The 16,537-nt window shown below is 43.5% G+C and overlaps 1 protein-coding gene across 2 annotated transcripts in view; it reads right to left on the bottom strand.

Annotated features, from left to right (window-relative positions):
* LOC140186641 (proton myo-inositol cotransporter-like) overlaps nt 1-11,316 on the bottom strand; it is a 184,046-nt gene extending 172,730 nt beyond the window's left edge. The window contains exon 1 of one of the 2 annotated variants that reach the window (XM_072241035.1): nt 10,509-11,316. In XM_072241035.1, the coding sequence (XP_072097136.1) occupies nt 10,509-11,061 (553 nt within the window). In that variant the 5' untranslated portion in view covers nt 11,062-11,316. The remainder of the gene's footprint in view (nt 1-10,508) is intronic. The other variant, XM_072241036.1, reaches the window with a different exon arrangement.
* Nucleotides 11,317-16,537: the final 5,221 nt, after the last annotated feature.

The raw sequence follows: 16,537 nt of genomic DNA, 5'->3' as shown, positions 1-16,537 counted from the left end.
TGCCCTTCAGCTTCGCACCTAACTCCCTGAACTCACTACGCAGGACCCCTCACTCTTCCTACCCACGTCGTTGGTCCCTACATGGACCACAACATCTGGATTCTTGCCTTCCCTCTCGAGAATAACCTGCACCCGATCTGAGATATCCCGAACCCCGGCACCAGGGAGGCAACATACCATCCGAGACTACCGATCTCCCCCACAAAATCTCCTATCTGCCCCCCTGACTATAGAATCCCCTATCACTACCGCTGTCCTCTCTTCCCTCCTCCCCTTCTGTGTCGAGGGTCCAACCTCAGGGCCAGAGACAGGACCACTGCAACTTGTTCCTGGTAGGTCATCCCCACCAACAGTATCCAAAACAGTATACTTATTGTTGATGGGAATGGCCACAGGGGTGCTCTGCTCTCTCTGACTGCTCCCCCTCCATCTCACGATGCCATTGGTACCAAAATGTATTGGTCTCTGCCCTTCCTATGGATTCTTCAGCTGCATGGGCAACAGCCTGCTCTCCATATCATATTGCCCTGGCGTGCATTTACAGCTGAAATGCAACATACATGGTCAACCCCAAACAATGAAGAGCCTCACCCATTATAAACCCGTTCCCAATACAAATTGTTCCTTTACATATTTTATTATCTCTGCAGCTGGGCACAATTCTATTTGTATATTAATGCATATTCAAACCAAACATCTAATATGTAAAAAGATGAAACAAATTACACAAAGGCAGCTAAGGGACATTGAAGCAATCCAGTCACAAATGATTACAGAGTACTGAATTGCTGCTGAGAACATAGCAAATGTAAATTAGATCATCAATTTCAACTTCATACTAGACTGTAGACAAATGCATTCCCAGGAGTTCTTTGAAGAGTAGGGATTTCACTGTCACAAGTGTCCCAGCCTGTGTTAATACTATAAAGTACACCTTGAAAACAACTGTTCATGCATTTATTATAAATTAAGATATTTTGCTTTCTAGCAATTTTCAATAGTTAAGGACTTTGGAAATATTCAAGGGAAAGACAAAATATTGTACATCATAACAATACACCAAATAGTTCTGGCTAATCACAAGAATGCTAATTATTTTAACTACAAGGCATTCAAATCAGCTTCATTAGAAATTACATGATTTGAGAGAGCAAATAACATCTCTATTCTTTACAGTAGTTACCTACAACATTCATACTTAGACTTTACAATAATTTCTTCTGAACAAGTCTCCACAGAATTATAAGGCTCTATATCTTTTTTTTAAACTTTTAATAAACCGTCTTCCACTGACTGAGACACAATAGCAAACAAAATGATCAACAGATGCCTCACTATCAAAACAAGAAACACTTTAGTTGTACTTAAGTAGTGGGCCCTTAGCCTTATCAGCATAAAATCAGACATTCAACTGCAAGGTGAGTTATCTCTAACCAACAGCACTATTTTGGGCAATTCAAACATTAAAACCTGTAAGTCAGTGTGTATATGTGAGGAAAAAAATCCTAACCATTATCAATCTATTAAAAAATGTCAAATTACAACTGCATTGCAAGCCTGTTTTAACTAGAGCTAGCACACAATTCAAGTTCATTGATACCAAAATGTGTTTAATGGCATTAACACTTAGCCCATAGTGTCAAACAATACCTGCAACATGACAGATATTATCCCCAAAATATTAAACAGGAGAAAATCTGCAGATGTTGGAAATTCAAGCAACACACACAAAATGCTGGTGCAATGCAGCAGGCCAGGCAGCATCTATAGGAAGAAGTACAGTCAACGTTTCAGGTCGAAACCTTTCGTCAGGACTAACAGAAAAAAGAGATAGTAAGAAACTTGAAAGTGGGAGGGGGAGACCCGAAATGATAGGAGAAGACAAGAGGGGGAGGGATGAAGCCAAGAGCTGGGAAGTTGATTGGCAAAAGGGATAAGGCTGGAGAACCGGAAGTATCATGGGACGGAAGGCCTTAGAAGAAAGAAAGGGGGAGGGGAGCACCAGAGGAAGATGGAGAACAGGCAAGGAGTTATTGTGAGGGAAAGAGAAGAATAAATAAATAACTATATTAGGGATGGGATAAGAAGGGGAGGAGGGGCATTAATGGAAGTTAGAGAAATCGATGTTCATGCCTCAGGTTGGAGGCTACCCAGACCGAATACAAGGTGTTGTTCCTCCAACCTGAGTGTGGCTTCTTCTCGACAGTAGAGGAGGCCATGAATTGACATATCAGTATGGGAACGGGACGTGGAATTAAAATATGTGGCCACTGGGACATCCTGCTTCCTCTGGCGGACAGAGCGTAGGTGTTCAGTGAAGTGGTCTCCCAATCTGTGTCAGGTCTCACCAATATACAGAAGGCCACACTGGGAGCACCGGACACAGTATATCACACTACCAGATTCACAGGTGAAGTGTCGCCTCACCTGGAAGGACTGTCTGCAGCCCTGAATGGTGGTGAGGGAGGAAGTGTAAGGGCAGGTGTAGCACTTGTTCTGCTTACAAGGATAAGTGCCAGGAAGGAGACTGGTGGAAAGGGATGGGGGGGGGGGGGGGGGGGGGGGAGAAACGAATGGACAAGAGAGTCACGTAGGGACTTTCTTCCAAGGCCTTCCACCCCATGTTGCTCCCCCTTCTCCAGCCTTGTATCCCTTTTGCCAATCAAGTTCCCAGCTCTTGTCTTCATCCCTACCCCTCCTGTCTTCTCCTATCATTTTGGGTCTCCCCCTCCCCCTCTCAAATCTCTTACTATCTCTTTTTTGCATTAGTCCTGATGAAGGGTCTCAACCCGAAACGTCGACTGTACTTCTTCCTATAGATGCTGCCTGGCCTGCTGCATTCTATCAGAATTTTGTGTGTGTTGCCCAAAATATTACATCATTTTCCAAAACTGAAATACTTTCAGAATGTCAATACTTATATCTACAAAATGATAACAGCATAGTTTTTTTCCCCATTCAACCAGACCTCCACGGCAGCCAACAGCACATATCAAAGTGATACCAGTGCTGCTTATCTACTCTTAAATGCTGAAGAACATTCAGTTGTCAGAGAGGGGAAGAAAGTTATTCACAAGGTGCCAGTTGGCTGAATTCAGAGCAGAGGCCATTTAATCTCTTATTTTGCTGACAATGCAAGGTGACAGAGAGAATCAGCCAACAGCTCAAATACAAAAATATTTCCTCGGCAGTTTCTTGATTTATGGCAGAGATTTCAATTTTCAATGCTTAACAGAAGAAACACAGATTCATTCAATACCAAATGTCAAAAAGCAATGAAGGAGTCAAGAAAAGTAGATCTAGATACTACTGTGATACATTTGGAACCACATGTCATTTTAAGTGATGCTCACAAAACAGGAAGGGGCTGGGCCGATGAAATTTTCAAAGGGATTCAGAAGTGCTGCTTCAGAAGGAATGATATCAATCAAGACCAATTGCACTAGGCAATTGAGGAGATATTGAAAGACCATTGTAGTGAACTAATGAGTCTACAGATTAACACACACAAAATGCTGGAGGAACTCAGAAGGCCAGGTAGCATCTTTGAAAAAAAGTACAGTCAATGTTTTGGGCCAATACCCTTCAGCAGGACTGGAGGAGAAGAACTGAAGAGTAGATTTAAAAGGTGGTGGGAGGGTAGGGGAAAGAGAAACACAAGGTGATAAGTGAAACCTGAAGGGGAGGGATGAAGTAAAGAGCTGAGAAGTTGATAGGTGAAAGAGGCACAGGACTGGGGAAGGGGGAGTCTGACAGCAGAGGACAGAAGACCATTGAAGAAAGTAAAGTATGGATGGGAGAGTACTAGCGGGAGGTGATGGGCAAGCAAGGAGATAAGGTGAGAGACAGAAAAGGGGATGGAGCATGGTGAAGGGGCGGGGACATTACTGTAAGTTTGAGAAATCAGTGTCATGCCATCAGGTTGGAGGCTACCCAGATGGAATACAAGGTGTTATTCCTCCAACCTGAGTGTGGCCTCCTCACGACACAGAGGAGGCCATGGATAGATATAATTGAATGGGAATGGGAATTGAAATGGTGGCCACTGGGAGATTCTGCTTTTTCTGGCATACAAGAGCGTAGGTGCTCGGCGCAGTCTCTCAATCTACATCGGGTCTCACCGATATACAGGAGGCCACACCGGGAGCACCAGACACAGTATTATGCCCCCAACAGACTCACAGGTGAAGTGTCACCTCACCTGGAAGGACTGTTTGGGGCCCTGAATGGGCAGTGAGAGGGGAGGTGTAGTACTTGTTCCACTTGCAAGGATAAGGGACAGGAGGGAGAACAGTGGGAAAGGATGAATGGACAAAGGAATTCCATGGGGAGCGATCCCTGCAGAAAGCAGAAAGTGGGGGGGGGGGGGGGAAGAGAGGGAATGCAGAATGCCTACACTGTACATCCAGAAATGCAGTGCTTGTTTCGAGTGAGTGTGTGAAGAGGATGTTCCCAATAGCGGTAGAGTCTAGGTCCAGAAGGCACACCTTTGAATAGGACATCCCTTTACCACGGAGCTGAGGAGGAATTTCTTTAGCCAGAGGGTGGCAAATCTGTAGAATTCATTGCCATAAATAGCTGTGGAGGTCAAGAAATTGGGTACAGTTAAAACAGGGGTTGATAGGTTCTTAATTAGTAAGGATGTAAAAGGCCTCAGGGAGAAAGCAGGAGAATAGGGTTAAGGATCTGGTTGATTAGTTGATCTGGCTACGAAGCTGAGCAACAAGAGAAATAGGAAGAGGATAATGCACAAGGCTCCAACTATCAGGACGCAAGTAGTGGTGATCTAGAAAGCATGTAGACAGCAAATGTGGGGTGCTTCCCTTCCAAATTGAAAGAATGCAACAGAAGATTTCCAAATAGTAAAAGGGAGCAAAAAAACCCTTTCAGTCTACATACCATGATATTAAACTGTCCTCGCCAGATAGAAGAAAAATTTAAATAGTAGAGTTCAAAAAAAATTAATCAAGAAAAGGGGAGTTACAAGTCTAACTGCAGGGTTACAAATCCTAGGCTTAACCACTCCTGAAGTAACTTGGGTAGTTCTGGACCCAACACTATCAAAGATATACTAGCCCTGGATGGAATGAAGCATGCCAGAACAATAACATACTCAACTAAATTACACAGCCCAATCAAGAGATGCACAGTCTTTCTGCAGTATGTTGAGATTGTAACTGTCTAAAAATAAATTTTGAGCTAGACCTTTTAGGGATGAAGTTAGGAAACACTCCAATATGCAGGGAATGTTAAATTGGCAACTGAGCTACTCATAGTGGATAAAATGTTTATTTTAAATCTGAGATCAATAGCTTTGCCAAAAACCTCTACAATCTGTGATCAGCCATGCTCTCAAGTGGCAGAGTAATGTCAAATCGCCACAAAGTCAATGATTCCAAAATTTCAAATGCACCCTATATTCACAATACTGCAATAAGTATTTGATTTGGATATTTACATCTACAAATATGATTCAAATCAGTAAATAAACATTGATTAATAACGATGAATAATTGGACGAAAAGAAATACAAGCATGGAAGTTTGATTTCCTGAGAAAGGGGATTTCTCAATTGCAGCTGCAAAACAGAACAATTCCAAATTAAAATGGGAGTATTCGCTAATCTATTATTTCACTATCATAATTCCAGAAATAAAGTTTCAAAAGAGGTCACTGACATGGTGCCTCATCAGCACAACTAATATTCCTGCTGCTATTTTCATATGAGCAGTTTCAGTCACAGAATCACAGTTAAACAGCACAGAAATAGGCACTTTGGCCCAATTCATCTATGCCAATGAAGATTTCTTTCCAAGCTGGTCCCATATCACTATAAACCTTTAGCATTGAAATATCTGTCAAATATAATTGTAATCATACCTGTCTCTACAGTTTCCTCTGGCAGCTTGTTGGAATAAACACAGCTTTTTGTGTGAAAATGCTGTTTGAAGTCTCTTTGAAATCTTTCCCTTATTGCCTAAAAATCAATGTCATAGCTGCAGGCTTCCTTGCCTTGAGAAAAGACTGGTTATCTACCTCATGATTTTATATACATCACCCTTGATACTCCGGGGGGAAGGGGGGGGCGGGTCCCCGAGTGCTGAGGATCCATTCTGCTACACCTTTGCTTGTAACAAAGGCCCAAATAGTGGTAACATTCCTTGCTCCTTGTTATCAAATTGAGCGTGTTAAATGGTGTTAGCTTCACAAGGCATTGGGATTAAACGATACTGTCATTAAATGCCCTGTCATATGCATAATAATGATAGCCTCCCAAGCCTCACTGGCCATATCAGGTGGCAACCTTGGTGTTTCTCTAGCAGTTTGCCTGTTTTTATGAGGCTGTGTTGCTTGATCAATGCTCAACCCAGCAGGGAACCAGCCAGATTCAAACCCCAGACTACTCTACTCAAAGTCTGGCGTGGATTCCACTACACGACTGGCAAAAGTCACAATAATCGTAATTGTTCAGTTTGGTTATTGTAGTTCATCCTATGTCAATATCAATGACAACAGCAGCATTTAGTTCCTCCCCAATGCTGAGGTGGAAAAGGCAACAACCAATTGTGTTGAAATATTGTACACTCGATGGTGAAGGTTCTCCCACTATACTACAGTACAAGAATTTACCAAGACAGAAGCTACGTATCAAGTGGTGATAGTTAATTTGGTTCATGACATGGTTTGAAACTGCATGAAGCCATGTTCTCTCATTCTCTTTTCTCTCCCCTATGAGGCAGAAGATACGAAAAACCTGAGAGTATATATCATCAGGTACAAAGGAAGCTTCTATCCATCTATTGTAAATATATTGAACAGACCTGATGAAAAAGACCTACAGTACCTCCTCATGGCCTTGTTGTCTGCCTGTACTTTCTCTGTAACTATAACACTTCATTCTTCAGTTACCTTTCCCTGATACTCCTTTAATGTACTAATGTTGTGAAATGATCCATATAGATTGCATGCAAAACATTTTCCCATTGTAATTTGATACATTGTGTCTCTGCTGTCCTTGTCCTTCTAGCTGCTGAGCTCTAAATGAAAAGGAAGGTATCTGGGTGGTTAATAATGTGCATATTATCACGTAGCACTGCAATCACTAGACACACCAGAAATGATGAATATTTGTGGCTGTAGTGGGCCAGAATCAAGTGAACCTTTCTTTCCGAATGCAGTTAATCTTTACGAATTGCAACTACACGGAGGGCATTTCAGTTCGCAGTTGTACTCAGTTCCAAACACACCACCTGCCATGGGAACTCACTAGAGCTACCTTGAAGCCAGTCAACATTCCACCCCAGGCAACATAAAGCCTGTACACACTGATCAACAGCTTAAAACAGTATATGCTGACGCTGTCTTCATTATTGCCAGTGACTTCAGCCAGGTCAACTTCAATATGACCAACATGTATCCTGTCCCAGTAGGGACCCCAAACATCTTTGGCCATTATTACACAAGGATGCCTACTGTTCCATCCCCTGCCCACACTGGTAAATCAGACCACCAGGCTGTGCAGCTCCTCCCTGCATACAAACAGAAACCAAACTGCAAGGATCCAGTGCACATAGTTATACAGTACTGGTCTAGACAATAGATGAGCTTCCACGTGACTGCTTTGTGTCAGTAGACTCGTCCATGTTCAAAGACTCGGCAGAAGTATGAGGTATGCATCAGCAACTGTGCAGAGGAGTGTGTATCAAAGTAGTTAAGCTGGCTGTTGCCAAACCAGAAACCACGGATGAAGCAGAATATCCACTCCCTCATGAAGTCCAGGACAGCAGCATTCAAATCGGGTAACCTTGACCGATTTAACAAACAGAGATCCAACCTTCAAGAATCTAACTACAAAACTAAAAACTATAAAGGATATCAAGACGATACCTGTCCGAAATAGAGTCCCAGACCAGCCAACAGCTGCAGCAGGATTTACATGCTAAGCAGTCTACAAAATGTAGCCGGGCAGCATTCCCACCGAAAGCACCAAAACAGGACCAAGGAAGAGCCATCTCCCAAACACGACAATAATCTCTGGAATATTTGGCCAGTGAAGACACCCATTTTAGACTATTGTTTAATGACTCCCTATCCAGCTTTTATACCAATTCCAAGCAAACTCAGACTCTGAAATCTAGGACTCAACATCTCCCCTTTGCAACCGGATCCTTGCCTTCACGATCAATAGGCCATAATCAGTAGGTGCAACAACAGCACCACAGTCATCAATGGTGGTGCTCCAGGTCAAATCCCCAGCCCACAACTTTATTCCATATACATTAACGACTGTGTGGCCATATTCTGCTCCAACTCCATCTATAAATTTGCAGGTAACGCCACCATAATGGGGTAAAACTCAAAAAAACGACAGGGCCGCACTCTGAAAGAATATAGCTTAGTAACAATGTCATGCCAACATTTCCCTCAATATCAGCAACAAAAAAGCTGACCATTGACTTGGTGCAGTGTTGGGGGTGTGGAGGGGGGAGAGAAGGGGAAGGAAAATGAGGTATACTTGCTCCCATTTACGTCAACAGTACCGAAATCAAGAGGAATTGAAAGTTTCAGGTTCCCAGCAGTGAACAGAAGCAACTGACTGTCCTGATCCAGCCATGTAAATAAACACCATGGCCAAAAAGTGCAGCACCTCAACTTCCTCAGAAGGCTGAAAACATTTGGCTTGCACTCCTTGAACATCACCAATGTTTACTGATGGCATATAAAAATCATCCTTCCTGGATGCAACTCAGTTTGGCATGGCAGCTCAAACGAGAAACAAGACTGAATACGAGGAATTCTGCAGATGCTGGAAATTCAAGCAACACACATCAAAGTTGGTGGTGAACGCAGCAGGCCAGGCAGCATCTCGAGGAAGAGGTATAGTCGACGCTTCGGGCCTAGACCCTTCGTCAGGACTAACTAAAGGAAGAGCTAGTAAGAGATTTGGGAGGGGGAGGGGGAGATCCAAAATGATAGGAGAAGACAGGAGAGGGAGGGATGGAGCCAAGAGCTGGACAGGTGATTGGCAAAAGGGGTATGAGAGGATCATGGGACAGGAGGCCCAGGGAGAAGGAAAAGGGGGAGGGGGAAAACCCAGAGGATGGGCAAAGGGTATAGTGAGAGGGACAGAGGGAGAAAAAAGAGAGTGAAAGAAAGAATATGTGTATATAAATAAATAACAGATGGGGTACGAGGGGGAGGTGGGGCATTAGCAGAAGTTAGAGAAGTCAATGTTCATGCCATCAAGTTGGATGCTACCAGACGGAATATAAAGTGTTGTACTGGTACCCCATCCGTTCTTTCTCTCTCTCCTTTTTCTCCCTCTGACTGTACCCCTTGCCCATCCTCTGGGTTCCCCCCCCCCTCCCTCCCTGGGCCTCCTGACCCATGATCCTCTCGTATCCCTTTTGCCAATCACCTGTCCAGCTCCTGGCTCCATCCCTCCCCCTCCTGTCTTCTCCTATCATTTTGGATCTCCCCCTCCCCCTCCAACTTTCAAATCTCTTACTAGCTCTTCCTTCAGTTAGACCTGACGAAACAACAGTGAATTGTGGACACAGCTCAACACATCACATAAGTCTCACCTCCTTGGACACTGTCTACACTTCTTGCTGCCTCAGTAAAGTAGCCCATGTCATGGCTGAACCAATCCAATTAATCATTCCATCTTTGCATCCCTTTATTAAGCTGAAGATACAAAAGCCTAAGAACACATACTACCAGTTGTATCCAGGACAGCTTCTATCCTGCTGTTATCAGACCGCTAAACATTTACCTAGGTTAATAATATGTACTCAACCTCAGAATATATCTCATCATAGCCTTGCACCTCGTCTACCCACCCACACTGTACTCACTCCTGCAACTGTAATACATTCTGTTATTGTTTTCCCCTTCTGCTACTTAAATCCACTGATTTGATTTGTTTGGATAGCATCCAAGTCAAAGTTTCTCACTGTGCCTCGGTACATATGGCAATTAGGAACAATTTACTCGACATTAACATGCTAAAATGTACTCAACGCTCAAGAGGATGAAAAGAAACCCAGCTGAACTAGAATCAGAATTGTTCAAGCACGCAAGGGGTAGTCTTGTTTGTTTGAACGAACTACTAGGGGAAAAACAATCTCTATTAAGTCAATATTCACCCTGAGACGCGCTCTACATTGGTTATGAGGATCCTTGAAACAGGCGACCGCCAGGGAATTGTATGCTAATAGGCTTTAAAGGACGCTGCAACGTCATGGCGTTTGGCGTTGCGTGACGCGGCCCTTTTAAACAGACCGAGGCCCCGCCTGTTGTGCACCCGGCCGGTTGATAGGGAAAATGTATGGGGGTCTTCGAGAGCAGCCTGCGGCTGCAGCCCACGATACAACCCTCACCTTCTGAGGGTAGAGGCGTTTCTCAGTCCGACAGGCGGCCCTTTCCTGTAGTAAGTGTTCGCGTCTGAAACCCTCCCACAGTCCGCCGGCTCGACGGTCGGACAGCGGGCCGCGCGCGGCGCTTACCGATGCCCAGCCCCACCACGACACGTCCAGCCAGCAGGGTGTACCGCTCTTTGGCAGCCGTCATCACCGCGGCCCCCACCGTGAAGAGCAAACTCGAACAGAGGATGCAGGGCTTGCGGCCGAAACGGTCGTTGAAGAAGCCGCCGCTCAGCGCCGAGATGGCTGCCGCCCCCACGGTAGAGGAGACCACCAGCTCCTGCCACAGCTCGTTCAGGGCGAACTCCTTCTTGAGCAGCAGTAGCGCTCCCGAGACAACGCCGGTATCGTAGCCGAACAAGAAGCCGCCCAGCGCGGCGAAGGCGGACAGGACGTAGACGAATTTAGGGGTGCTGTTGTCCTGGAATTGCTGGCGCGCCGCCCGCTCGATCTCGGCCCCGGCGCCAGTTGCCATGGCCGCGAACTGCCTGTTGTTGTTGCTGCTGCTGTCGTCGAGCGCTTTAAACAGTCTGCGCTCGCCGACTACTTCCTCCCACTGCTCCTCCTCTCGCTCGATCTTCCTCGCCCCACTCAGATCGTTCAGAATATACTCATTGCTGCTGGATTTGCGGGACATAAGGGACTGCCCGGTTCCCACTGGTTCCCGTGGCGCTGTCGTTGTCTCCGAAGGCAGTTTATACGTGAACCCCGACAGCCTGCTCCCCCGCAGCGGCTCCGCTCTTGAACTCGCATCGGCAACCCAGGCAGTGAGTGAGAGAGACGCGCCCCCGTCACGTGCGGCGCACTAGTAACCAAGGAGGTGATCACGGTGCAAATTACTTTCTTTCCCCAAACATTATCGTCATCCCCGCCTCTTCTTTTTTAATGGCCACGTGTTTTACATGTCAGGTGGAAAACTACTGGATGGAGGCGTCTTGTGTTTTTTTTCCCCTTTTGAGTGACAGGTAAAGGTATGGTGGCTCGACACCGACATCGCACTCGGAAGGTATCACTGACTGTCAGCTTAACCAACAAATGTCCCCTTTATTTTTTTTAATCAGGAAAAGGTTAAATCCCAGCCTACCCCCTCACCGCATGCAGTGATTCGCATTTGCACTTTAATAAAACGTCAGATTTTTTTTGTGCGCGCGCGAAGACTTGTGACGTGTCGTTTCACGCCAATTGTATGAAAAGCTGGTGCGCGACAGGGTTAAAAAGTTAATTAAATTTAGTAATACGATGTAATTTTTTTTAATGTGATTTGATTTCGACTAGGAAAAAATAATCGTCAATGCTTATTTTCTCTATTTAGTTGAAGGATAAAGTAACTTGAATATCTTCAGCCCCACCCAGAGGAAGTATATCCAACCAATTGGGAACATTCTCCAATTTACGCCCTGTTTGCTCAGGCTTTTGGGGAGAAATCGAGGAAAGTATTGCCTTCTCCTCTAAATTGAAACCGACCATTGTACTTACAACTAAGTGCAAGTTAAACTGATACTTTCTTCAGAAGTAGTTTAATATTCTGGAGATAATGTGCATTAATGATCACAATAGAGTGTGCAACCACCTTCCTTTTTGAGAAGCAACCAAAGTATTACTGATTTTGTACATTGGTTTATTCAGATTTTGAATTCTAAAATTACTTTTATGACAAATAAAGTTTCACAAATTTTCTGCGAAAGAGCATCAGCTAAATTTCCTAAAGTTGCATGTTGACCATTTCAGTAAACGTGGTGACTTATGCAATCTTAGGAAAAATTGCCTGGTCATTCCTGATTGATTACACAAGAAAATAGCACCACTCGAAGGCCAGTTGGCCTTACAAGTCTGCTTTTGCAAAGCAAGCTCCGCTCTGCTCTGCATAGTCAATCTGTCTCAGACAACAATTGGTGATAGTTTTTCATATGGTGATAGTTTTTCATAACCCTTACTCCTTGATCTTAATCTTCCAAAACATATATAATTCTCTTTAATACCTAGTGATTTAACTTCCACAAACCTCTCACTTAGACGTTGCCAGAGATTCAACCCTCTGCATGGAGAAGTTACTGTACTCTAATTGTTAAATAACCTTTTCCTTATTACTCTGCCCCATTATTTAAAAATCTACCAATGGAAATACTGCAACATTTATCCCACTGTGCCACTTGGGGTCTTGTGTATCAATAAGATCACACCTTATTTTTCTCAATATCACAAAATATAGTTCTAATTTTTTTTTAGTTTGTTATGAATTCTCAAATCTTACAGGTTTTACCAATGGATAAGACATCAAAAATTCCAGCCTGCCAATGACTTAAACCAAACTTTGGTCTTGCTGTAGGTTTATTCAGCTGGACATCTAGAAATCAATCAATCAGCTGAAATAATGTCAAACTTACAGTAGAGATTATTACCCAGTTATCTTGGGTAATGTATTTTCTTTTTGGTGAACTTCGCTGAGTTAAGTTCACTTTCACTGAACTTCTTGCAAAATCCTCTTTGTGTGTATGCCATGTTCATTAAGAATCTGGAAATGAAGTAATTTTATTTCAATTAATTTAACTATATTTTGTATACTTAAGTATAGAGAGCTCACTACAAGAATGTGACCATCTCCAAAATATAATCAACAATGTTAAAAAGGAGATTAAAATCTAAATCTGCAAAATTGGTTGAAGTGTCTTTGGAATAAACAACACTTATTCGAGAAGGCCTTGAGTTCCATAGGAAGAGATTACAATGTAGACAGATACAGACATCCCACCTCTCCCGGAAGATCTCGGAGTCTCCCGCATATCAATAGTGCCCAGAAATTATATACAATATCCCGGAAATAGATTTTTTTGAGCGGGAGAGGGAGAGCGAGCATCCTGATTGGTCTCTCTTCATGCTAAGAGTGGTCTGCAACCACCGGGCCGTGAGGAAACAATATGATTTGGCGATATGAAACGATATGAGTCATTTGCACCTTTCCTCATTCCCTGTCACGCCCACTGTTGAACTTGAACGCACGTGAGGTCATTACGCACGTGCTATCCATGTCAGCGCGGGGAAAAGATCAACTCCTCGAGCTTGCAAGTGACGGCGGGCTGAAAAGTATGTTTGACATAACATTTCTGCCGGCATTCTGGATCAAAGTCAAGGCTAAATATCCTGAGATAGCCACGAAAGCACTGAAAACGTTGCTTCCATTTCCAACATCATGTCGCTGTGAGGCAGAGTTTTCTGCAATGAATGCAACGAAAACTAAATTGTGGAAGAGACTGGACATAAGGAACCCCCTTTGAGTGTCGCTGTCTCCTCTCACCCCTCGATGGGACCGTCTCGTTGCAGGAAAACAAGACCAGGGCTCGCACTGATTCAGCGATACTGGTGTGTTGCAATGATTTTATACGTTCATACGGGGAAAATATGCGCTGTGTGTTTAATATCCAAACGTTACTTAAAATGTTATGATGCTATTGACTTATCACCTATATTCCGGTCGTGATTAACACCCCCCACCCCCAGTCGGCCGGTCTGCAGGAATATTGTCAATATTAAACTGGTCTGTGGTGCAAAACATGTTGGGGACCCCTGCTAAGTAGACCTATCAGTTTTCTCTGTGGGTGGGCTTTACAGTCAACCTCAAAAATAATGACAGTGTTGCTCGCTGCACTGTTTGCAACAGTGACTTTTCTATTGCCCATGGTGGGTTAAAATGTAAAAGACAAGTTGAGGTGAGTTTAACAGGTTGTCATTACAGCATAGCTAACATTATTTAAACTAGCTGGCTAGCTGCTAAGGAGCTACGCTATTGATGTCCTACGTGATGGGGCCAAACTCCCTGTAGACTTGCTTAAAGTTGTAATAGAATAAACATGATAATATAATAAAATATAAGTACATATTTTAATGTCACATTTGCTGCATATACCCAACTTGGTTTACAGATTAGACAAGATCACTAAACAAAGTAATACATACACCCTTGGAGGTCGGCGGGGGGGGGAGGGGGTGCTACTTCCCTGAAATAGTGGTGATACCTCTCTGAAATGAGTTTTTGTAGGGTGGGATGTCTGCAGATACTGTCCATAGAATATTGCCTACAATGTTGTGGTAACCTTTTAACTTACTCAAGATCAATCTAATCCTTCCCTCGTACATTAGCCCTCCATTTTTCTATCCTCCATGTGCCTATCGAGAACTGCCTTAGATGACTAATGTATTTGCCTCTTATCACCATGCTGGTGGGGCGTTCCATGCACCCACCAATCTGTGTAGGGAAAAAAAACACTTGCATCTGATACCCTGTACTTTTTTACAATCCCCTGAAAATTTTGCCTCATCATATTACCCCTTTGTGTAAGCAAAATAACCTAAACTTCATTAATTCGCAGCCTTTGGAATTTTAGGTTAATCCATGGATTGGATAACGAAGTAGCTGAACAGAGAGAAGCAACCATTTAGCAAAGGAGTTACCCCAGAGAATTGGGCTATACTGAGTTGGCTGCTTTTGAGCTTTAGATTTGATCGTTATTTTACCTAATACATGAAACATAGCATAGTAAAGAAACAGGCCCTTCAGCCCATGATGTTGTTCTGGTTGCTGTCTGGAGCAGTGGAGGCTGAAGGGATTCCTGATAGAGATTTATAAAATTATGAGAGACAGATATTCGACAGCCATAGTGTTCTCCCCAGGATCAAAATGTGTAATATCAAGGAACGTGAATTTAATATGGGATGGGGAGTTTGAAAGAGCTGAGTGGAACAAGTATTCTGTTACACAGTTTGTTTAATACACTGCCAAGTGTGGTGGTGGATGCAATTAAGGGGCTCTTAGATAGACACATGAATATGCATAAAATGGTGAGATATAAATCATGTGCAGACAGAAGGGATTAATTTAGTTTTTCCATCCGCTCGTCATAGCACATCCAGGCAGTATAGGCATTTTCTGCATCCTTTCCAAAGCATCCAAATCCTTCCTTTAATGGTACACTATAATTAAATGTGATTACTCCTGTTGTGACCTAATCAGTATTTTAATGTAGCTACAACATGATTTCCTGACTCCTGATCTCAAAGGCACTGAATAATAATTGAGTATGCCATTACACCTTCTTTATCACAATTTTTGACTTGCACAGCTAATTTAAGGAAGCTATGTACTTAGAGCCTTAGATCCCTCAGTTCATCAGTGCTGGAGGGGTACTGTTGCTAGCTGTGTCCTTTACATTTGTTCTCACAAAGTACAAATTTTTACATCTCCATCTGTCATTTCTCTGCCTATATCTGTAACTGATCAATATTGCACTGTATACAAAATGCTGGAGAAACTCAGCAGGTCAGGCAGCATCTCTGGGGAGGAATAAACATTTGGCTTTTCATGTCAAAACCTTTCATCAGGATGGGAAAGGAAAGAGGAGGAAGTCAGACTAAGAGAGGAAGGAGGGAAAGGAGCACAACCTGGTACGTGATAAGTGAAGGAAAGTGGGTGGAGGGGATTGGATGGTGTGAAGTTGGGAAATGATGGCTGGAAAATATGAAGGGCTGAAGAAGAAGGAATTTGAAAGTAGGGGAGAGTGGACCATGGGAGAATAGGAAGGAGGAGAGAAACCAGAGACAGGTGATAGGCGAGGAGAATAGAAGTAAGAGGGAAGCCGGAATGGAAAAAGAAAAGGGGTAGAGAGGGGAAATAGAAAAATCGATGTTCATGTCATCAGGTTGTAAGTCAAAATAAGAATGAGGAGTTAAATAAAAATGGTTAGCCAAAGGAAAATCCTGTCTCTTGTGGATGGACTGTAGGTGCTTGAAAAAGCAGTCCCCCAATCACTCTCCATTCCCATTCAGACATCGGTCTATGGCCTTGTCTACTGCCATGATGAAACCACTCTCGGTTTAGAGAAAAAACACCTCGTATTCTGTCTGAGTGGCCTCCAACCTGAGCATCTATATCTCTAACTTATGGTAATATTTGCCCTCTGTCTACCTTCCCACTCAACTAGCTTCATCTATCAGCTGCCAGCTTGTACTCTTTCCTCTCACCTTATTCTGGTTTCCCCTTTCCTATCCTGATGAAGGGTCTCAACCTGAAACATCAGCTCTTTATTCCCGTCCATTAGTGTGCCTGACCTGTTGAGTTTCTC

This window comes from Mobula birostris, chromosome 23 (assembly GCF_030028105.1).
Source record: "Mobula birostris isolate sMobBir1 chromosome 23, sMobBir1.hap1, whole genome shotgun sequence".
NCBI lineage: Eukaryota > Metazoa > Chordata > Chondrichthyes > Myliobatiformes > Myliobatidae > Mobula > Mobula birostris.
This window is presented reverse-complemented; position numbering and strand designations above follow the sequence as displayed.